We start from the raw sequence: 17,433 nt of genomic DNA on the forward strand, positions 1-17,433 counted from the left end.
TCAAATTCAAATTTAAATTAACCCAAACAAATCATCACAGATAGTCACTGATGGTCACAGAGTGACTGAATGAATGGTCACAAATAACATCACACATATATTGAAATGTAGCACGACACACATATATATTATATATAGAGAGAGACGTCCCAGCTCACAGATACAAAGAAATATACATCTTAGATCATCACAGATCACTTACATTTAAAGATAGCCACACCAAATGGCATAAGTTCAAACAAAAGCATTAAAACGCAAGTAGCTACAGCACTACTTGCTACAAAATCAGTCACTACAGAGGCCAACATTGCACAAGTTGATACCAGTTCACAAAAGCTAAGGCACCACACAAGCCGGGCCTTGCATAACAGACCAACCCATACATTCGAACTCAAGTGAGAGTGCTGCAACCGGTACGCCACACACAACTTTACCTTGGTGGAATCATAGACAACAGACCCTTGATCAGTATGTCTGTCTCAGCTTGCTTTTTCTTAAACTCCTCCTCCTGTTTAGCCCTTGCTGTTTCAGCATCCTGAAACTTCTTCATCATGTCATCCATCTGCAGTTGCTGGGTCTTCATAATCTCCCTAAGATCATTTGAGGTTTGTTTCTCCACCACTAGTTCAGCTTGTAACTCACACTTACTTGCATTATCCTCACTAGCAGATGATGTTTTCAGCCCCACATTTACCAAAAAACTATTCTTCTTAGTCTTCTGAACGAGAACCTCTGAGACAACATCACCCACATCCTTTGGTTCCTCATCATCTACCGAAGCATTTATCTTCTCCTCTATTTCAACCTAGCAATGGATGGAATACATAGATAAATGATCATCACAATATATATGGACCTAATGTATCATTTCATTGTGCACTAATTTTGACTTTACTTACAATGGCAGATTGAACTGCAGGAGTGAACCCTTTCTTTTTGCTGTAGTGCAAGTCTTTAAATATATCCAGTGCATTTGGTGGTTCATTTTGATACTTGTTTGCCTGACAATGAATTTAAAACAGCAAGATTTAAGCAGCTTGTTTACAAGCAATCAAGTCTGCTATACAGACCAATCAAGTAGTAAGACTTAGCCAAGTTCCAGTTAATTACATGGGATGTAACAGCAGGATCATTCCATTTGTAACATAGGTAACAAGCAGAAAAGTAAACTAATTGACATGGGATGCAATAGCTAGACAAATTTTAAGCAGTTTGTTTACAAGCAATCAAGTCTGTTGTACAGACCAATCAAGTAGTAAGACTTAGCCAAGTTTCGATTAATTGTACTCACCGAATTGATCAGCTCCATTTCATAGCTGCGAGAACCAGTTGTCTGGTGAAACTGCACTTTGCTTCTATTGTCTTTGTTTTTCTCACAAGTCAGCTGCACCAACAAAGTTGTAAAGTTTGGCTTATATGAGATCAACATCAGATTTTGCTCAGTGGCATGAACTTACTATTTTTTTCTCATTTTCCAGTGTTCGACAAGTGCATCCCATTGGTCATCACTCATAAATGATATAGGAGATTTCTTGGGCACCTGATGTAGTGGAAAGCATCAAAATACGTCTTTTTTGGCTTATAGCACCGCTGATGAACAACTTTCTTCAGCATAGCCACACATGCTTTTTGCACATGAATTGAAGTTTTCTCCATGTCAAACTTGGACTGCATTTAACAACATTATCAATAGTTAATATTCAATAGACAATTTAATGGTTGAAAATCTCTAATCCTAAAAAAACAGTAACAAGGAGTTAGTAGGCATCCTCTTGTCGGTAACAAGGGGGTCAAAATGCTAATGGTTGTGCAACTAAACAATCCATATAACTACTTTAGAATATTCAAATTTCTGTCTTGCTTCTTTGGATATAGTCTGTTGCCTTGCCTCTGCATCATAGGATAAGAATACAGATATTGAAATAACAATAATAGTTGGTTCTTTTATACTCCAAGGATCAATCGTGCACCTAAAGAACACAACATCCCAATAAAGGACAGTTCGGTTATTCTGCATTATTTCCAAAGAGAACTATAAAACTATATAAGGTTTGCAGCTGTTATCTATCTGTCCATCTGTAGTTTGTGATAGACCATGGTCCATGGATTATGAACTCTAAATATTTTTTTTTCTGTATATACACCTTCTTAACCCTGTTTAATGCTAATTCAATGCATGGTGTTGGCTTGTGGTGTACAAATTTAGTGCCCCTGAGTGAAAGAGGGCCTCTGAATATGCAGCCCAAGCTGAGAAAAAGAAATCTAGAAAGGCATGAAATAAACAAACAGTAGAGGCTATTGCTTATGACATAGAAAGAACCTCAAAGGTTGAGAAGGAACCTTCACTGAATATCTCAGTTGCATGAGTTTTCCTAGGTAATTTGCTTTGCTGCTATGCTCTATACTACTAACATGTAATTTCAGTGTGATAACTACATATGCCTTTCTAGCAAACCTTAAATGTGTCATTTTGGCCATGTTTCTGTGCTTCTATGGGTCTAACCGTATCTTTTTTTTGTTTTAGGTGATGCCCATGCCCCTGTAGAGGGCGTGCTGTATTGTTGGTGAGGAAGACCGTGATATCGTGGTGGCAAAGATGCACTGCCTGATGTTCCATTAATCAATGCTCTAAGTAATTAACAACTCACTTTTTTTCCTCAAATACAGATCTGTGATAACAGTGCACTCTAAAGAAGCTCCTCTTTCTTTTATTTGTGATAATATATTGCTGAAGTTAAGAGGGCACATAATTCCCTACTATTCACCCCTACTTTTATTTGTGTTGAACTGCATTGAAAATTTAAAAGATCTTGTGGCAACACACAGCCATATATACACTAAAATTCTCTTAAAAAGATAGACAAAAGTAAAAAACGATCAAGTGGCTCTTATTCCAGGAATACTAGGCATGGCTAACCAATGTCCACTTTATGCTATTAAGGTACGTGTCTAAACTTGAGCAGAAAAAAATTTGAAACTAAACATCCATTATAAGATATATTCAGTAATTGAGACGTTTCCCATTTCATTGTGTACAACACAACAGAAAGAAAGAAATAGAATAGATGTCCAGAAAGCAGTGTAATGGTTGGTTTTGTGGTGTTTTAGTCCAGTGGTGAATAGCATATCCTCCCTAATCTCTAAGCTTCTTTTATTCAACACTTCCATACTTTCATTAACTTGCTATACATAGACATCTGTAAATATATAAACTTTCAGCTCAGATAACTAGACAGACTAGTAAAAACAATATCGTAAATCAACTATAAATTGGTCAAAAAGTTGACTGGTTGGTCTCCACTTGGTTCCTACTCTCTCCATTCCAAATGGTCAAATGTGTAACATATTCAGATAAAATCATTTGCTCTCCCTATACAATATCAACCTTCACATATATACATGATGCTGTTAAGAAAATTTGATGGTAATTGTATATCAGCTTCATTATTAGCATTTAGTTGATTTTTCTTATTAAGAAGAGCAATCTCAGCAGCATGAACAACAAAGCCAGCCTCATCATCTCGGCTTAAAGGCATGTCAGATACTTCTGGTCTCCTCCCAAGGTCCACAACACATGTTTGCTCTTGATAGGGTGCAGCAGTGGATGCAACACCATCTATTTGAGACACATTATACAAATGGCGATGATTAAACCTTTGAACAATCCGCCAATTCTTTCCATGCTTATTATCTGGCAAATAGAATACTTGTGTCGCTTGAGTTGCCAAAATAAAACTATCCTTTTTGCACCACAAGTTGCTAATATTGATACTCTTATAGAACTCATCATCTTTTAATGAGGTATGCTTACCATCTAATTTGTACCAGTCACATCTAAAAACTACAACTGATCGTTTTGTACCATCATCCTTGTCAGTGTACAGAAACTCAATAATCTCTTTAGGTGTGCCATAATAATCAATTATTCCATTTCTATATGCACCTGTACAGGTCAACCTGGAGTTTTGTGTCGTCTTGTTTTTGTCACGCTCGGCGGTGTTGAACCGAACACCATTGACAACACAAGTGGAGTATGATCTTACTCTAATGTCAGGGCCACAAGCTAAGGCAAGTAAATCATCATCAACCACGTCTGTTGCATTCAACCTCCACATCTACAATGGGAAATGTCTCAGCGCCTAATTATAATTACTAAAACATTACAGAAATACTAGGATACTATTAAGAGACTAACATGATTCCTGAACCAATGCACAAAGCCATTCTCTGTCCTTCTTTCAAGATCTGCAGCAGCCACCCCTGATGTTGTTAAGTCATCTTGAAACTTTCTGTAACTAAAAAAAAAATCAGTAAGTGACTAATCTGAAAAAAATGATTATAACATACATAGATAGAGATTTTGGAACATACTTTATTAATTTCTCGGCCTGATCACAATTGTTGAGAACATACCAAACCAGCTGATCAATTTCCTCAGAGTACGAATAATCATATGCGCTTATAAGATTAACACCGTGCCCAAAAACATCAACAATATATGCTGACTGATCTGAAAATCCAACATTTCTTGGAAGCCGATTAAACCTTGTCTCCACATCTTCCATATATCTAGAGCAAAATGTGAGGGCTTCATCTACCACATAAGCCTCTGCAATTGAGCCTTCTGGACATGCCTTGTTCCTAAGACTTCTTCAGAGTATACAAACGATGTTCAATTGGGTACATCCAACCAAATTGTACAGGTCCCCGAAGGATGGCCTCATCAGGCAAATGGACAGCAAGGTGAACCATAACATCAAAAAAGGAGGGGGGAATATCTTCTCAAGCTTGCACAATATGATAGGTATTTCTGTCTTCATTCGAGCCAACAAATCTGTGTTCAGTCTTTGGCTGCACAATTCCCTGAAAAATTTGCCAAACTCAGCAATTGTTTGATAGACATCATCGTCCAATAACCCTCTTACCACAGCAGGTATAATCCTTTGCAACAGAATGTGACAGTCATGAGTTTTTAGGCCTTGCCACTTGATTGCATCAGCAGTTAAGCACTTTTGTATATTTGAAGCATACCCGTCTGGAAACTTGGCATCCTTCAAGAAATTAAGAAATTGAGTCTTCATTGACTGGGACAACGTATATCGAGCTTTAGGCATGTCATAGTCATCATCTCCCTTATGCTGCAATTGCAACTCCTTCCTAATTTTCAGATCAGCAAGATCTAACCTTGCATTAGTTGTATCTTTTGACTTCCCTTTGATGTCAAGAATGGTACCAAGCAGACTTTCACATACATTTTTTTCAATGTGCATCACATCAAGATTGTGTCTGAGCTTTAGAGATGACCAATATGGTACGTCCCACAAACAAACCCTTCTACCCCAAATTGGTACACGATTCCCAGAACGCTTCCTTTTCTGTCCAACTCTAACATCTCTAACCTTTTCTAATTCTTCTAGCAACTCTTCTCTAGTGAAAGTACCTGGCTTTGCACTAGTACCATGGAGAGACTCAAAATCATTGGCCTTGCGCAAATGATGACCTCTTGGAAGGAAACGACAGTGCCCAATATAGCATATCTTGCTCCTGGCATAGGATAGAGGATTTGTGTCACAATGGAGACAAGCAAAGTAACCACTAGTGGTACGCCCTGATAGAGTACTTAGTGCTGGGTAGTCATGAATGCACCACAACACTGCAGCATGAAGCTTAAAATCTTTTCCTGTGATAGCATCAAGGGTATCCACACCTCTCCATAGCTCAAGTAAATCTTCTACTAGAGGCTGCAAGAAAATATCAAACGCCTTCCCTGGTGAATGAGGACCGAGAATCAACAAAGACATCATGAAATTAGATTCTTGCATGCATAACCAAGGTGGTAAGTTGTATGGAATCACAAAAACAAGCCACATGCTATAAGATGAACTCATGTTGCTAAAAGGATTGAAACCATCTGTGGCAAAGTCCAAGTCTCCAAGTCTTATGTTTCGTGCATCTTTAGCAAAATTAGGCCAACACTTTGTCAAAATCTTCTCATGCCTTTCCATCAACAGGATGGGTCATTTCCTTCTCATTTTGTTTCCTCTTCAACTTATGCCACTGTACTTCCTCAGATGATTTCCTAGAAACAAACAACCTTTGTAGCCTAGGGATCAATGGAAAATGCTTCCTCAGATGATTTCCTAGAAACAAACAACCTTTGTAGCCTAGGGATCAATGGAAAATGCCACAACACCTTTGCAGGAACCTTCTTCTTCTCAGGATCTTTCCATCTTGATGCTTGACAAACTGGACAATTATCTAATTCCTTATATGTCTTTCTAAATAGCACACAATTGTTTGGGCACACATGAATTGATATATAACCAAGTCCCAATTCATGAAGCATTTTCTTTGCTTCAACATATGATTTTGGAACAGTGTTGAACTGTGGGAAAGCATCTGACAACATCTCCAAAATCATAGAAAATGCTGAGTTAGTGATCCTATAATATGACTTGACATGGAGTAGCTTGATCACAAATGTCAACCTTGAAAAATTTGTGCAACCCAGATATAGTTCATGCTTAGCCTCTTCAATCAAATGTTTGAAACGTGATGCAGCATCATTGGATGGGTTTCCATCATCATGTCCATCATCATTTACATGTTCGGAGCTGACAAGGTCCCTTAACATCGCATCCAATCCATCATCATGTACTGGTTCCTCCAAAGAATTATCATTTCCATCCTTAGGTACTGGCTCCTCCAAAACATGAACATCGCTGCCCTCTTCATGGTTTATCCACCTTGTATATGTAGTGGACATGCCATTGAGCAGTAGGTGCCTCTCCGCATCATTCTGGTGTAGATATTTATGGTTTAAACAATTAGTACATGGGCACAGAATTTGTTCAGTCTCATTAAACCTCTCTTTGATGAAGTCCATGAAAGATTTCACACCACCAATATACTGAGGTGTAAATAACACACCATACACCCAACGTCTGTCCATCTACAACAAAAATTGCAAAACATACATCTTCGATGCATTAGAACCACTACATGGACTAACAAACTAAAGCACTAAATTAAATGTACCAAATGTACAATTGAAAGAATTAGAAAAAGAAATGATAGGTCTGCTGCATCAATAAGATAAGGGGTTTTTTTTGCACGCTTCTTATATTTAGAGAATGATTATTTGTTGGAATATGATCTGACATGGTTGTGGTAGCAAGATAAGATTTAATCCTGCATTTCACATTTCTTTTGACAGAACTTTGATGTCAGTTGCACCTAAAATATTCAAGAAAATGCATCTATGGAATGAAATATAGTATGAATTCTAAGGCTCTCAACGATTCAAGAAACTCAGGTTGGAATGGTTGATTATTGTTATTGACCAGTACATATCTTTTTTCCTGTGCTTACAGGCCCAAGTGGCCATTTTTTTAAGCCACAAATAAGAGGAGCACATCAACAACGCCTGGAGAAGCTCCTCCTGCATTGGTATGCCCTCCTTTCCAAGGACATTCAGCAATTGCTCAGTACTGAGTAGCAGTTAATCTATGGCCACCTGTTCAGCATTTCCATTCTTACTTGAGAATTTGGAAATGCCTGGACTAATTTGGAATCACAAGTTGTCAGATCATGCTTCATAAACTTATTAATTTGGTGCCTGCATGCATCCTTACTCACATGCAGCTATATCCTTGCTCTGAATGTTTCCATTACTAAAGCATCTCAAAATTCTAAGGATTAGAATATTTCAGCTGCAAAAATTAGCCTGATAAGTAATGCTAGTAAGGACCTGTTATTAAGTACAAATGGTTTAGAAATATCTAAGAATGTTCAACAAGCTAAACTAGCTAACTGACCACAATATATAGAGTTGGTGGGAAGTTTTTAGGATTTTATATATCTAAAACTCTGAGTTGGCCTTTAGAGTGTTGACAGATAAGTGCAAGGTTTATTATATTGGATTTAATGAAACATCTGCCACCCTCTTGTGCGCAGAGCGATATCTGATGACATTATGGAGTTATGTTAAGAAGAACATTATCGAGTCTAACCAAACAAAGTGGAATCACTACTACACCAACAAATATGCTGTGATCCGATTTCATTTCTATTTTCATTACCATTCCATGAACAAAACAGCGTGAGATTTATCATGCGCACACATGCTAGGATTGCAAGCGGCAGCGGGTTGAGCCATGAGCCCGCTGGGCAGCACGTGCCGCAAGCCCACCAGACCACGCATTATGGCCTGCATCTTTTTAGCGGCGCAATGCGGTCAACCCACGTAACCCAGCAGCGTCACAACCCGCATCTTTTACGGCTGCGAATCCTAGCGTTGTCGGCCTTTTAAGCTTCACCGTAGGCCTGCCCAGCAGCCTGTCATCGTCTTCAGACTTGCTGCCTTCGGGCCCTCAGCTGTGATCGTACGTAATCATCACTCATTGATGATTTCATCTGGGCACCAAATTGATGATCTCTGAACCTCTTCAATTCTTTGATGGATGTCCTCTGAAGAGTAACAGGGGATCCTCTGTTCTATAATCTAGATGCTTTGTTCTTAGTTTATTTATTTAATTTTTCACTGTTCTTGTCTCAACTAGTAGTAGCAGTTTAGCATGAGCTAGCAGTTAGACTTGCAGATAATGGAGCAGCAATTAAACATGAAGGACCACTGCTTGCCCAAAGGTTTGTGCAAGTATATCGTCTTGTGGATAGCAGATATTACAGCTGAGTTGTTTTGGTTGTGGCAACATGCGGGCTGCGGCGAAGCCCACAAAAAGCAAGTGGTGCTATGCGAACTGCCGCATGTGGCCACAAGCACTTTGCGGCTCCAGCGGGTATGGCGTGGGCTGCCCACCGCCACCCCACTTGCATTCTTGGTATATACACAACTTGAGTCGAGTCTCAAATTAATATGTTTCATAGTCTGCGCAACAAATTAAATAACTGTATTTTTACTGTTTCATGTAATCCTTTCTACCCAATGGAGAAAAGGGGGAAAATGAACCCGCTCACACACCCATGGTCTAAAACATGCAAGACTGGTTTAAAACATGCAAGACTCACAAATCACAATGCAGGTACCAATTTCTGAACTCATTTTGTAGACCAAACTAGTAGGAAACGCGCGCCCCTGCGCGCGTCCAGTAAAGGCTTACCGAAGCTTGTGTGGAAGCAATGGAGATACATGTATATGGTTCTGTGTATGAGTGTAGAAACTGAGTAGGTGCAAAGTACCACACATAGGGCGACCATTCATACAAATTACAATACATGATATTCATAGTGCTTATATCCCGTACATGCTAGGCTTCCTTGGACATATGGAAGCATTATGGGATGGTTGTGGGCTCTTATATTAGAGAACACAATTAGATAGGTGCTGTTTTTTTGTGAGATGCAGTGCACAAATTCATCCGACAGGGTACTGCAGAACATATATTAGCTGTTCAACTGAATGAAGTCACATGTACTGCCTTAAAATGAACTGGAGGGAACATATAAAGTCAGAGCAAGGCGCTGAAGGAGGCAACCTTATAGCACTATAAAAAATCTCGATGCTTTTATGTACAAATCATAAGGCACCTTTGAAACACCATCATTACTGCATCAGCAAGCGAAATCATATATACACAAATTGCAAACATGGCAAGGCAGGTATGAATTTGAAGTTGTAGCTCTATCCAATCTATTTTACAGAACTGAAATGTAATTAGAAAATGTTGCATTGTTAAATTTTGCAGAACTGAAAGGTGTCTTTACCCTACCTTGCTTTCATCACGTCGTGGACTCCCTGATTTGGTAGTGAGTTGACCGCCAAAGTGTTCCGTCACATATAGGCTAAATTTAGAGTTAAACATATTCTGCTAGAACCCATGAGGGTTTCTAATCTTCTTGAACAGTAATCACGTAATCTACATGATTGCTCACAAAATGTACATACCTGTGTGGAGGCTGAAGGGCATTGAATTAATTTTCTCTGCAACACCCAGTTTCTTTTTTTGCATAGATGTAATAGGTTGTGAGCCAACCTACAAATGATTTTATCTTCCAGATAAGGGAACTCAAGTGAATATTTGGAACAGTTTGAATAAAAACTAGAATAAAGGCACATGTCAGGTTTGAAAAGGAAAAAAAGAGCTAATACTTTTTACAGCCTCCATGATCAACCAATAGGTTTCACCTTCTTCAAGGTAGATGGTAGCAAAAATTGCCTAGTGCAAATCCATGTTATAGTGAGTAGCAAAAAAGGAAAAACAATGACAGAGGGCAAAGCTGATTTGATTCTTGAAATCCTGTATATATACATGATCAAATAGCATAAACTGACAAAGACATCAACTGTCAGATTTCTGGAAGCCAGAGAATTCGTCTCTCAGATTTTGCTAGGTTACATAAGACAAGAAGGCTGCGTGAGCCAAACAGAGAGGCATCACATACCAATCTTATGAACAGAAGTGTCATAACAGAAAATATAGCAGTTTATATTTTAAACAACCAAAGACAATATGTGAGAGCAGTAAAAAATAGAAACATTATAGTTTCATAAAGCAGACCTTGATAATGACTCAATCACTCTCAACGCAGATCCACTATAATCATGTGGCAAGCGTTCAAGCTAAAAAACAATGATGGGTAACATTAGTTAGTAGTACTTGAAGTTCATATAATACAAACCAAAATCTTTAAAGTTGTCAGCACTATAAAAAAGGAATGCATTTAAGTTGCCAAGCTCACTAAAATTCTTATAGTAGGATGCCACCTTAGACTCAATAAGCAAATATATTATTGTGTGCCTCTCGACTTCATATAAAAAATCATGACCCAACTTGGTTAGTGCACCGAGAAATAGAAGTTTAAAACATAGTTGTTGGCGACGCTCATAACACTTGGTTGTTGTCGATATATCATTGTTGATACATGTAAACAAAAGGAGAATTAGTTCAAACCTTATCCTCAGGTGTTATGTTGTGGTACGCTTCCGAACATTCCCGGGAGCTAAAGTGGAGTCTTCATGTGTTGCAGTAGATTTGTAGGAACAAAAGTGAAGGGAAACAAAACAAATGAGTTGTTAGTTGTAAATAGCTGTCTTTCTGGACCAAAAAAAGGAAAACCATTTATCTGCAGGTACTGATGGATCAATAATATTTAATATGGTCTTCATTGCTTTCTGTACATCATCTTTTGTAATGTACAGAAATTTGACAGTTTCAAAATTTGTAATGTAATCCTGGTGAGGGTGTCTGCCAATAGAAACAAATATTAAGAATTGTTAGGATTGTCGTAACCTATGTGACTAATTGTAGTTGCAAGTGTCGATATGAAATTTTCGAAGATCAGGGATAAACATGAGTATTTCGTAATTCGAGGACTTCATGTTTACCCTGAGTGGCTGCTTGTTCTATTTGGTGCGAAGATGCCTGAAATTTATTCGTCAATACATTTTAAAAGGTTTGTTCATAATTATCTGTACAAATATAATGGGCTAAGGCAACTGTCATTTGAGTTGCATATAAAAGAAGGGACATAAATGACTTACTGCAGTATCAGTATGGTATACTAATCTAGCACACACCTTTATGGAAAACCATCCACTATCTACCTCTTTTGTGCAAAAAGAAACGTACAATAACAAAGGATGGCAATGTAGCTTCAAAATCGATATTATCAACATCGTAGTAGCCATTTGCAATCTCCTTAGATAAATAATTTTCTCATGGCAGAAAATAATGGAGGCATTTTTCTTAGCATACAGTCATGGAAGCATATGAATATAATACCAGATCACTCCAAAAGACTAAATCATTCAGCTACATATAACTGTAAATTGAAACTCCAATCCCAAGTTGCTATGGCAAGTAAATAGTAAGGGACAGGTAGGTACATGAATATATTTAATTTGTATGATCATGTTGGCATTAAGATGAATGACAAACAGAAAGTACAATTAGTTTTAGCAGTAATTGGTGGAAGGGACACCTTCCAAGATAGTTCAGTTTCATGCAGGATTAATTCTAGGATGCATAAGTCTAGTTTCATGCATATAAAATTTGAAACAATACTAACCTGAATAATAAACAAAAAAGCAGCTATTCCCTGAGGCCTTGTAGCCTTATTTCTTTCTGTATTGGCTAAGTTGTTTCTAGTTACATTGAGCCTGCAGGTTAGTTGTAGCACTTGTGTCTGTGGCTAGTATTCTATATTCCACACAATAGGTCAGGAATGAAGAAAACACACACATAAAAGTAAGGTGCTTAAAGGATATGACAAAGGCAAGCAACTCCGACCAATAAGGTTAACAAAGATAAAATACAGAAAGTGCCAAGTAATCATTGCATTGAAAAACTGTGACTCAACATATGAATAAGTTAGGACCCAGATATTTCATAGATCATACAACTGCACACTAAAAAAAATTAGGCACACAGCATTATGAAAAAGAATTTTATTGTACATTAGGCAAGCAGCAGTATGAAAAATAATTTTATTGTATACACATGAGGCATTCCAAATATTTTTTGGTGTGAGACGACATAATATCTTCAATTGTTACTGAGATTAATGGGTAAGTTCGTTACGAACGACTATGGAAAGAGGATAACTACAATATGTAAATACGGGGAAAAGGTTCTTTTTTGATATAGTATCGAGGACATGCATGCCTGTAACAGATTGGAAGAGACTGTAATTAACAGTTACAAACAACTATGGAAAGAGGACAACTACAATCTATAAATACGGTGAAAAGGTTCTTTTTTGGCAGAGTATCAAGGACATGCATGGCTATAACAAATTGGAAGAGACAATAATTAACAGTGCAGAGAAGTTTTTTTTTTTTGTGTAAATGAGGTATAGCAAAGTTTACACCATTGAAACAAAACTAAGAAGCATGGTAAATCCTTGTCGCTAGAAATCAATGGAAACATGCACATATAAAAACATGAGATCTATCAACAGTGGACAAATACATGAAATGAGTGGAACATGTACTGCAGAATTAGAACCATATACATGATAATAGGGCAATATATCAACCAGACAATTCTCCTACTCCTCCTACTATTAAAGGAATTTCTTGTTGTCATTAAATAAGAATGGAGAAGTGCACATGTTAGAATCTGCATTTTTTTTCTCTAGTACATATGTTTCATTCTTAGTTTCCTGTAACCATGTAGAAAACCTGCAAACCCTTTTAATCAGTACTATAAAACTAAAACCAAAGACTAAATTAGAAGAAAGTGAGGGCTAGAGACAGGGGAGCTGAGAGTTTACCTCGTTGTTCATGCAGCCGCCGCTGCGTTGTCAGCGAGCATCTCCACGCATGAGGAGGGCACCAACAGCAGGGGTGTGGTCGGCGCTGGGCCGTCGAGACCTGCAGCATAGGCAGCTAGGGTTTCTTGTAGCACTCGCACAACAGAGAGAGGAGGCATCACCAAGGGGCAGGCACACCTGCGGCCAGCAGCTCGCACCCTCGCACCGCGCTATGGCCTGGGGCAGGCATCGCCAGTGTCCACGGGGTATGCCGCACCACAGCACCTCGTGCCGTGAGGTGGTGGTGCGGACATGGCCGGCACAGCACGAGGCGTGGGGAAGAGGAGGAGGAGGAGGAGGAGGAGGAGGAGGAGGAGAGGAGGCCGGCCGCAGCCGCCGCCGCCGTGCCCGCCCGTGCCCGTGCCATCGCCGCCTTGTCCGTGTGGAGATCGAGTGGGAGAGGGAGATACCGACGGGTGAGAGAGGGAGGAATTTGGGAGAAGAATTTGGGATGAGAAGCGGAAGCCCGAGTATATATTGGTGTGCTCGGATTCGGATGAGAAGCTAGTGAAGCCAAGGAAAAGCCACTTAGAAGCTAGATAAAACACGTGAAGCTGCTTCCGATAGAATCCGCTTCGTGTTTTCTAGACCGTCGATCTGCAGATCGGACGGCCGTAGGAATTTCGGCCGACGTGGCCTGGCTGGACGCGCAGGAGCGTGTTCCAAATTGTAGGAGAGAATTTGCAATTAAAAGAATTAGATAAGGAACTTTTCAACAGTTGACTGAAGGGTGGATCTAGGGACTAGGGTGTTCTGCATCTACTGTGCTCACCTTGCTTGAAGCTGCCGAGGGGGGTTGTTCGACGGTGCTGCAGAAGGGGCGCTGCCGCCGCCGCTGGTGCCGGCTCCTTCGCGGGTGCCCGGCTCCTTCGTGCTGGGGCTCTGGGAGGAGGCAGCCGCATGCCGCAGCAGTTGAAGGGGCAGCGCCGCAGACGTAGGGCGCGAGCCGGGGTGAGCTGCGGTGGGGAGGGGAAGGGGGCAGTGCCGCAGGGGCGAGTTGGCCGGAGTGGGAGCTTAGAGGTGGCGCCGGTCGCCTGAATGGCGGGGCGAGCAGACGCGACTGACGGCCTGAGCTGCGGCGCGGGAGGAACCGAGTGCGAACAGCTATCTCTTAATCTCAATGCAACTAGTACGTATAAAAATGCTAAATGATATGCTATAGTCCGTAACACAGCAGTAGCCTAGTGGTAAGCACTTAGCTCTTCAAAAGAGGGGACAGAGGTTCGAATCCTTCGAACGGTATGCCAAAATTTTTTGTTTGTACATTTTAATAAACTGACAGGTGGGCCCACCATCCCAAATACACAGGTGCATCCCACCTCTATTTATTTAATATTATATATGTCCACGTAGGATTATCCGGAATTGATGTGGTCGTCCACATCAGCGCCTTATTGGATGCTTCACCTGTGACCAAACCGAGTTGTCCATCACAAATTCACAACTGCATTGTCAAAATACTCTGTGATGTCCAATCGTCATAATTGTATCACCCTTGGCACAAATAATATAATTCTGTGATGCTTGCTGAGAAGGTCATAAAAAAAGTCATGTAAAGCACTATTTCTTGTAGTGATAATACCGGTTAAACTTTAAAAACCTCCCTCGGCTACGCACTCGCCAAGACATACCGAGTACGTGCACGACGCGGCAAGTGTTAAGCTGTACGGGCGGCCTAACCATATATTTATGTGGACTAGTTGAATACCCGTGCATTGCTATGGGTAAACAAGATATCTCATGACATACAACCGCACAAGTACAAATTTATGTCATTACAAATGCTTGTGTATTGTAACGAGAGCAAAATAATACCATAACATACATTGCAACATGAACAGAATAATGTCATGGTATTTTTAAGTTTGATCTTGGGTTGTACAATTCCATCTCAGCCCTTATAGCTACAATGGGCAAACTCATGCAGAACCTTGTTTCGTATCCTACCTATTGTGACAAATTCACAACTTAGATGACAACCTTCTTATTGTGTCTCGGATTAATGGCGCGACCACAAAATGACCATGCAATGATGCCTAGACCCTGGAGCTTGTACACCAAGGTTGAGAAATTATGTTCAAGGATTACCACTTCATGCCTCACAAGCGACCAGCAATATGCCTTCTAGACATAGTATTGCTTCCGTTTTGTCCGATCCCTGCAATGGAAAAATATTGCTTTTCCATTATAGATCTTTTATCCAGTATTCAACATATTTTCTAACACTCCAAACCCACCTAATGAGCGTGGTAAAAGAGTAAATTGAAGTTAAACAATGCAGTTTTCTCTAGCTCATTTCATTTATAGATATATAGTAGCCTTACTTCAATATTTGTTAGATAAACATTCGAGAAAAACTGAGTATGCCAAATGTCAGGATTATATCATACTATCACAAATATTTTTAAGTGTCAAACAAATGATATTAAACAATTTGAAGGAATCATGAGGGTGACTAACTGGTCATTAACAATTGCAGGAAACTTCAGGGCCTACACACTTCAAATCCTCAACATATTTCTGAGCCAAACATATCAATATCTTGAGAACTGGAATTTAACAACCATCTTAACCCAGAATTTACTAATTATGTTCATTGAAAAATTAGGGCAGGAGAAGTAAATGTACCACGCACTTGCTTGCACGAAGCATGACCTCCTTGTGCTCTGGTTTCACAGTGGGTGGTTTCTTGATTTTGATGGTTAACTTAGTTTATGTTGATCACATTGATGTCATTCTTGTTCAACACTATATTTCACTGCCACTATGTCTAGTTCCTGCAAAGATAGTACAGAGCTTGGTATTCTCACAAGTCATATCACTGTCATCAAGCAGTTATTATTCTCATGCTTCACATTGCACTGAAAATATGTATATAACTATGTCATGCATAATCAAGTTCCACAACAACATCATTCGACTAATATAAGTTATGATCTAGGGCTGTCATTGGTTGAAAGAAAAATTTTCAGAAAAATGCAAGCAGAAAAAGAAATAAAACTTGAAGCTTAACTAAAAATCAAGAAATTGTTGCCTTGGATATTCTAAATAGTGTTGGGGATGGAGAAAGGACAAACCATGAGCCTATTCAAAGGGGAAATCAATTTTCAAGTAATCATAGTGGATTATGTTATCAGATCGATTATTCTAAGAATTGTCTAAATTATATCCAACAGTCAATGCCATCATCTTCTCTGCTGCCGACGGTATGGACCCAAGCATAATACAGGGAAATGATCTACACAACGCCAACATATTTTGAAAAAAAAAACAGGAGAAGAGAAATCACCACCAATACATACTGGATTTTGAGGCTCAGATAAGAATCTTATCCAGAGTTATTTGTACTGTATATGTTGAGATGGCAACTTATTGAGCAAGGTTACTCTGCCTGCCTGAGTATTTTCACTAAAATTGTGCATATTCAATTAGTTTGTTGGAAGGTGCAGGTACATCTCGAAATGTCCAGAGCTCCAGTCTGAACTCATGGGCCATGGCCTTGGTAATTGGAGTAGTAGGCGGTTACACGAACTATCTTGTGGCAGAGCAACATGAAGAACAATTGTTTGGAAAAAATGGAAAGATAGAGCATAAACTAAGTAAAAGATACATCACTTTAACTACAGGAGCACCCACCATTTTAACATCCACCGACTGCAAACTTGGTTGTTTGTTTGAGATAAACGCAACCTACCAGTCAAAAATCAAACAAACAGCTGTAACTTGAAATAGAGTAGAGAATTAGTAAATTGGTGTGCAGCTCAATTTTATCTATAATATTTAACCTTATCAGTCAAGAAATCCAGGATTGATCATTATAATAAACAAAGCATGGCTGCGACAACTGGATTCCAACAAGCAGAGAAAATACCAGTTGGTCAAGATGAAATGGTATTTTTACAATTATTTAGGGAACTCAATTGACTTAAAACACACAACCAGCCAATTCCATAATTTGCAGAATATTAAAATTGCCAGAGATAGACTTAGCTTCGATCTATCGAGGAAGGGTTGGAGATATATATATATATATATATATATATATATATATAGGACGCGTTTCTCACAATTAGTCAGGCGCACCTTCTCACAATTCATGCATGCATGCATGAGAACTTATCTCCTCCTAGATTTCAGTTGATAGGCTTCGCTTGCCTTATA

At 39.2% G+C, this 17,433-nt stretch overlaps 1 protein-coding gene across 42 annotated transcripts; it reads right to left on the bottom strand.

The window, feature by feature from the left end:
- Positions 107-13,723, bottom strand: LOC8072978. Of its 42 annotated transcripts, none has more exons than XM_021464697.1 (7): positions 10,518-13,717; positions 9,905-9,992; positions 9,729-9,754; positions 1,458-1,668; positions 1,292-1,384; positions 900-1,001; positions 107-805 (listed from the first exon to the last, which is right to left on the bottom strand). In XM_021464697.1, exons 4-7 carry the CDS (start codon positions 1,497-1,499, stop codon positions 431-433), a joined length of 612 nt encoding a protein of 203 aa, XP_021320372.1. In that variant the 5' UTR covers positions 1,500-1,668; positions 9,729-9,754; positions 9,905-9,992; positions 10,518-13,717; the 3' UTR covers positions 107-430. The 42 variants fall into 42 exon arrangements, 7 of the variants coding, with proteins under 7 accessions (XP_021320372.1, XP_021320371.1, XP_021320370.1 ...); XM_021464696.1 differs by having other exon boundaries at positions 10,109-13,717; XR_002454908.1 differs by lacking the exons at positions 107-805; positions 900-1,001; positions 1,292-1,384; positions 1,458-1,668 and adding exons at positions 3,271-4,115; positions 4,196-4,295; positions 4,372-6,952; positions 10,109-10,175 and having other exon boundaries at positions 10,911-13,718.

This window comes from Sorghum bicolor, chromosome 7 (assembly GCF_000003195.3).
Source record: "Sorghum bicolor cultivar BTx623 chromosome 7, Sorghum_bicolor_NCBIv3, whole genome shotgun sequence".
NCBI lineage: Eukaryota > Viridiplantae > Streptophyta > Magnoliopsida > Poales > Poaceae > Sorghum > Sorghum bicolor.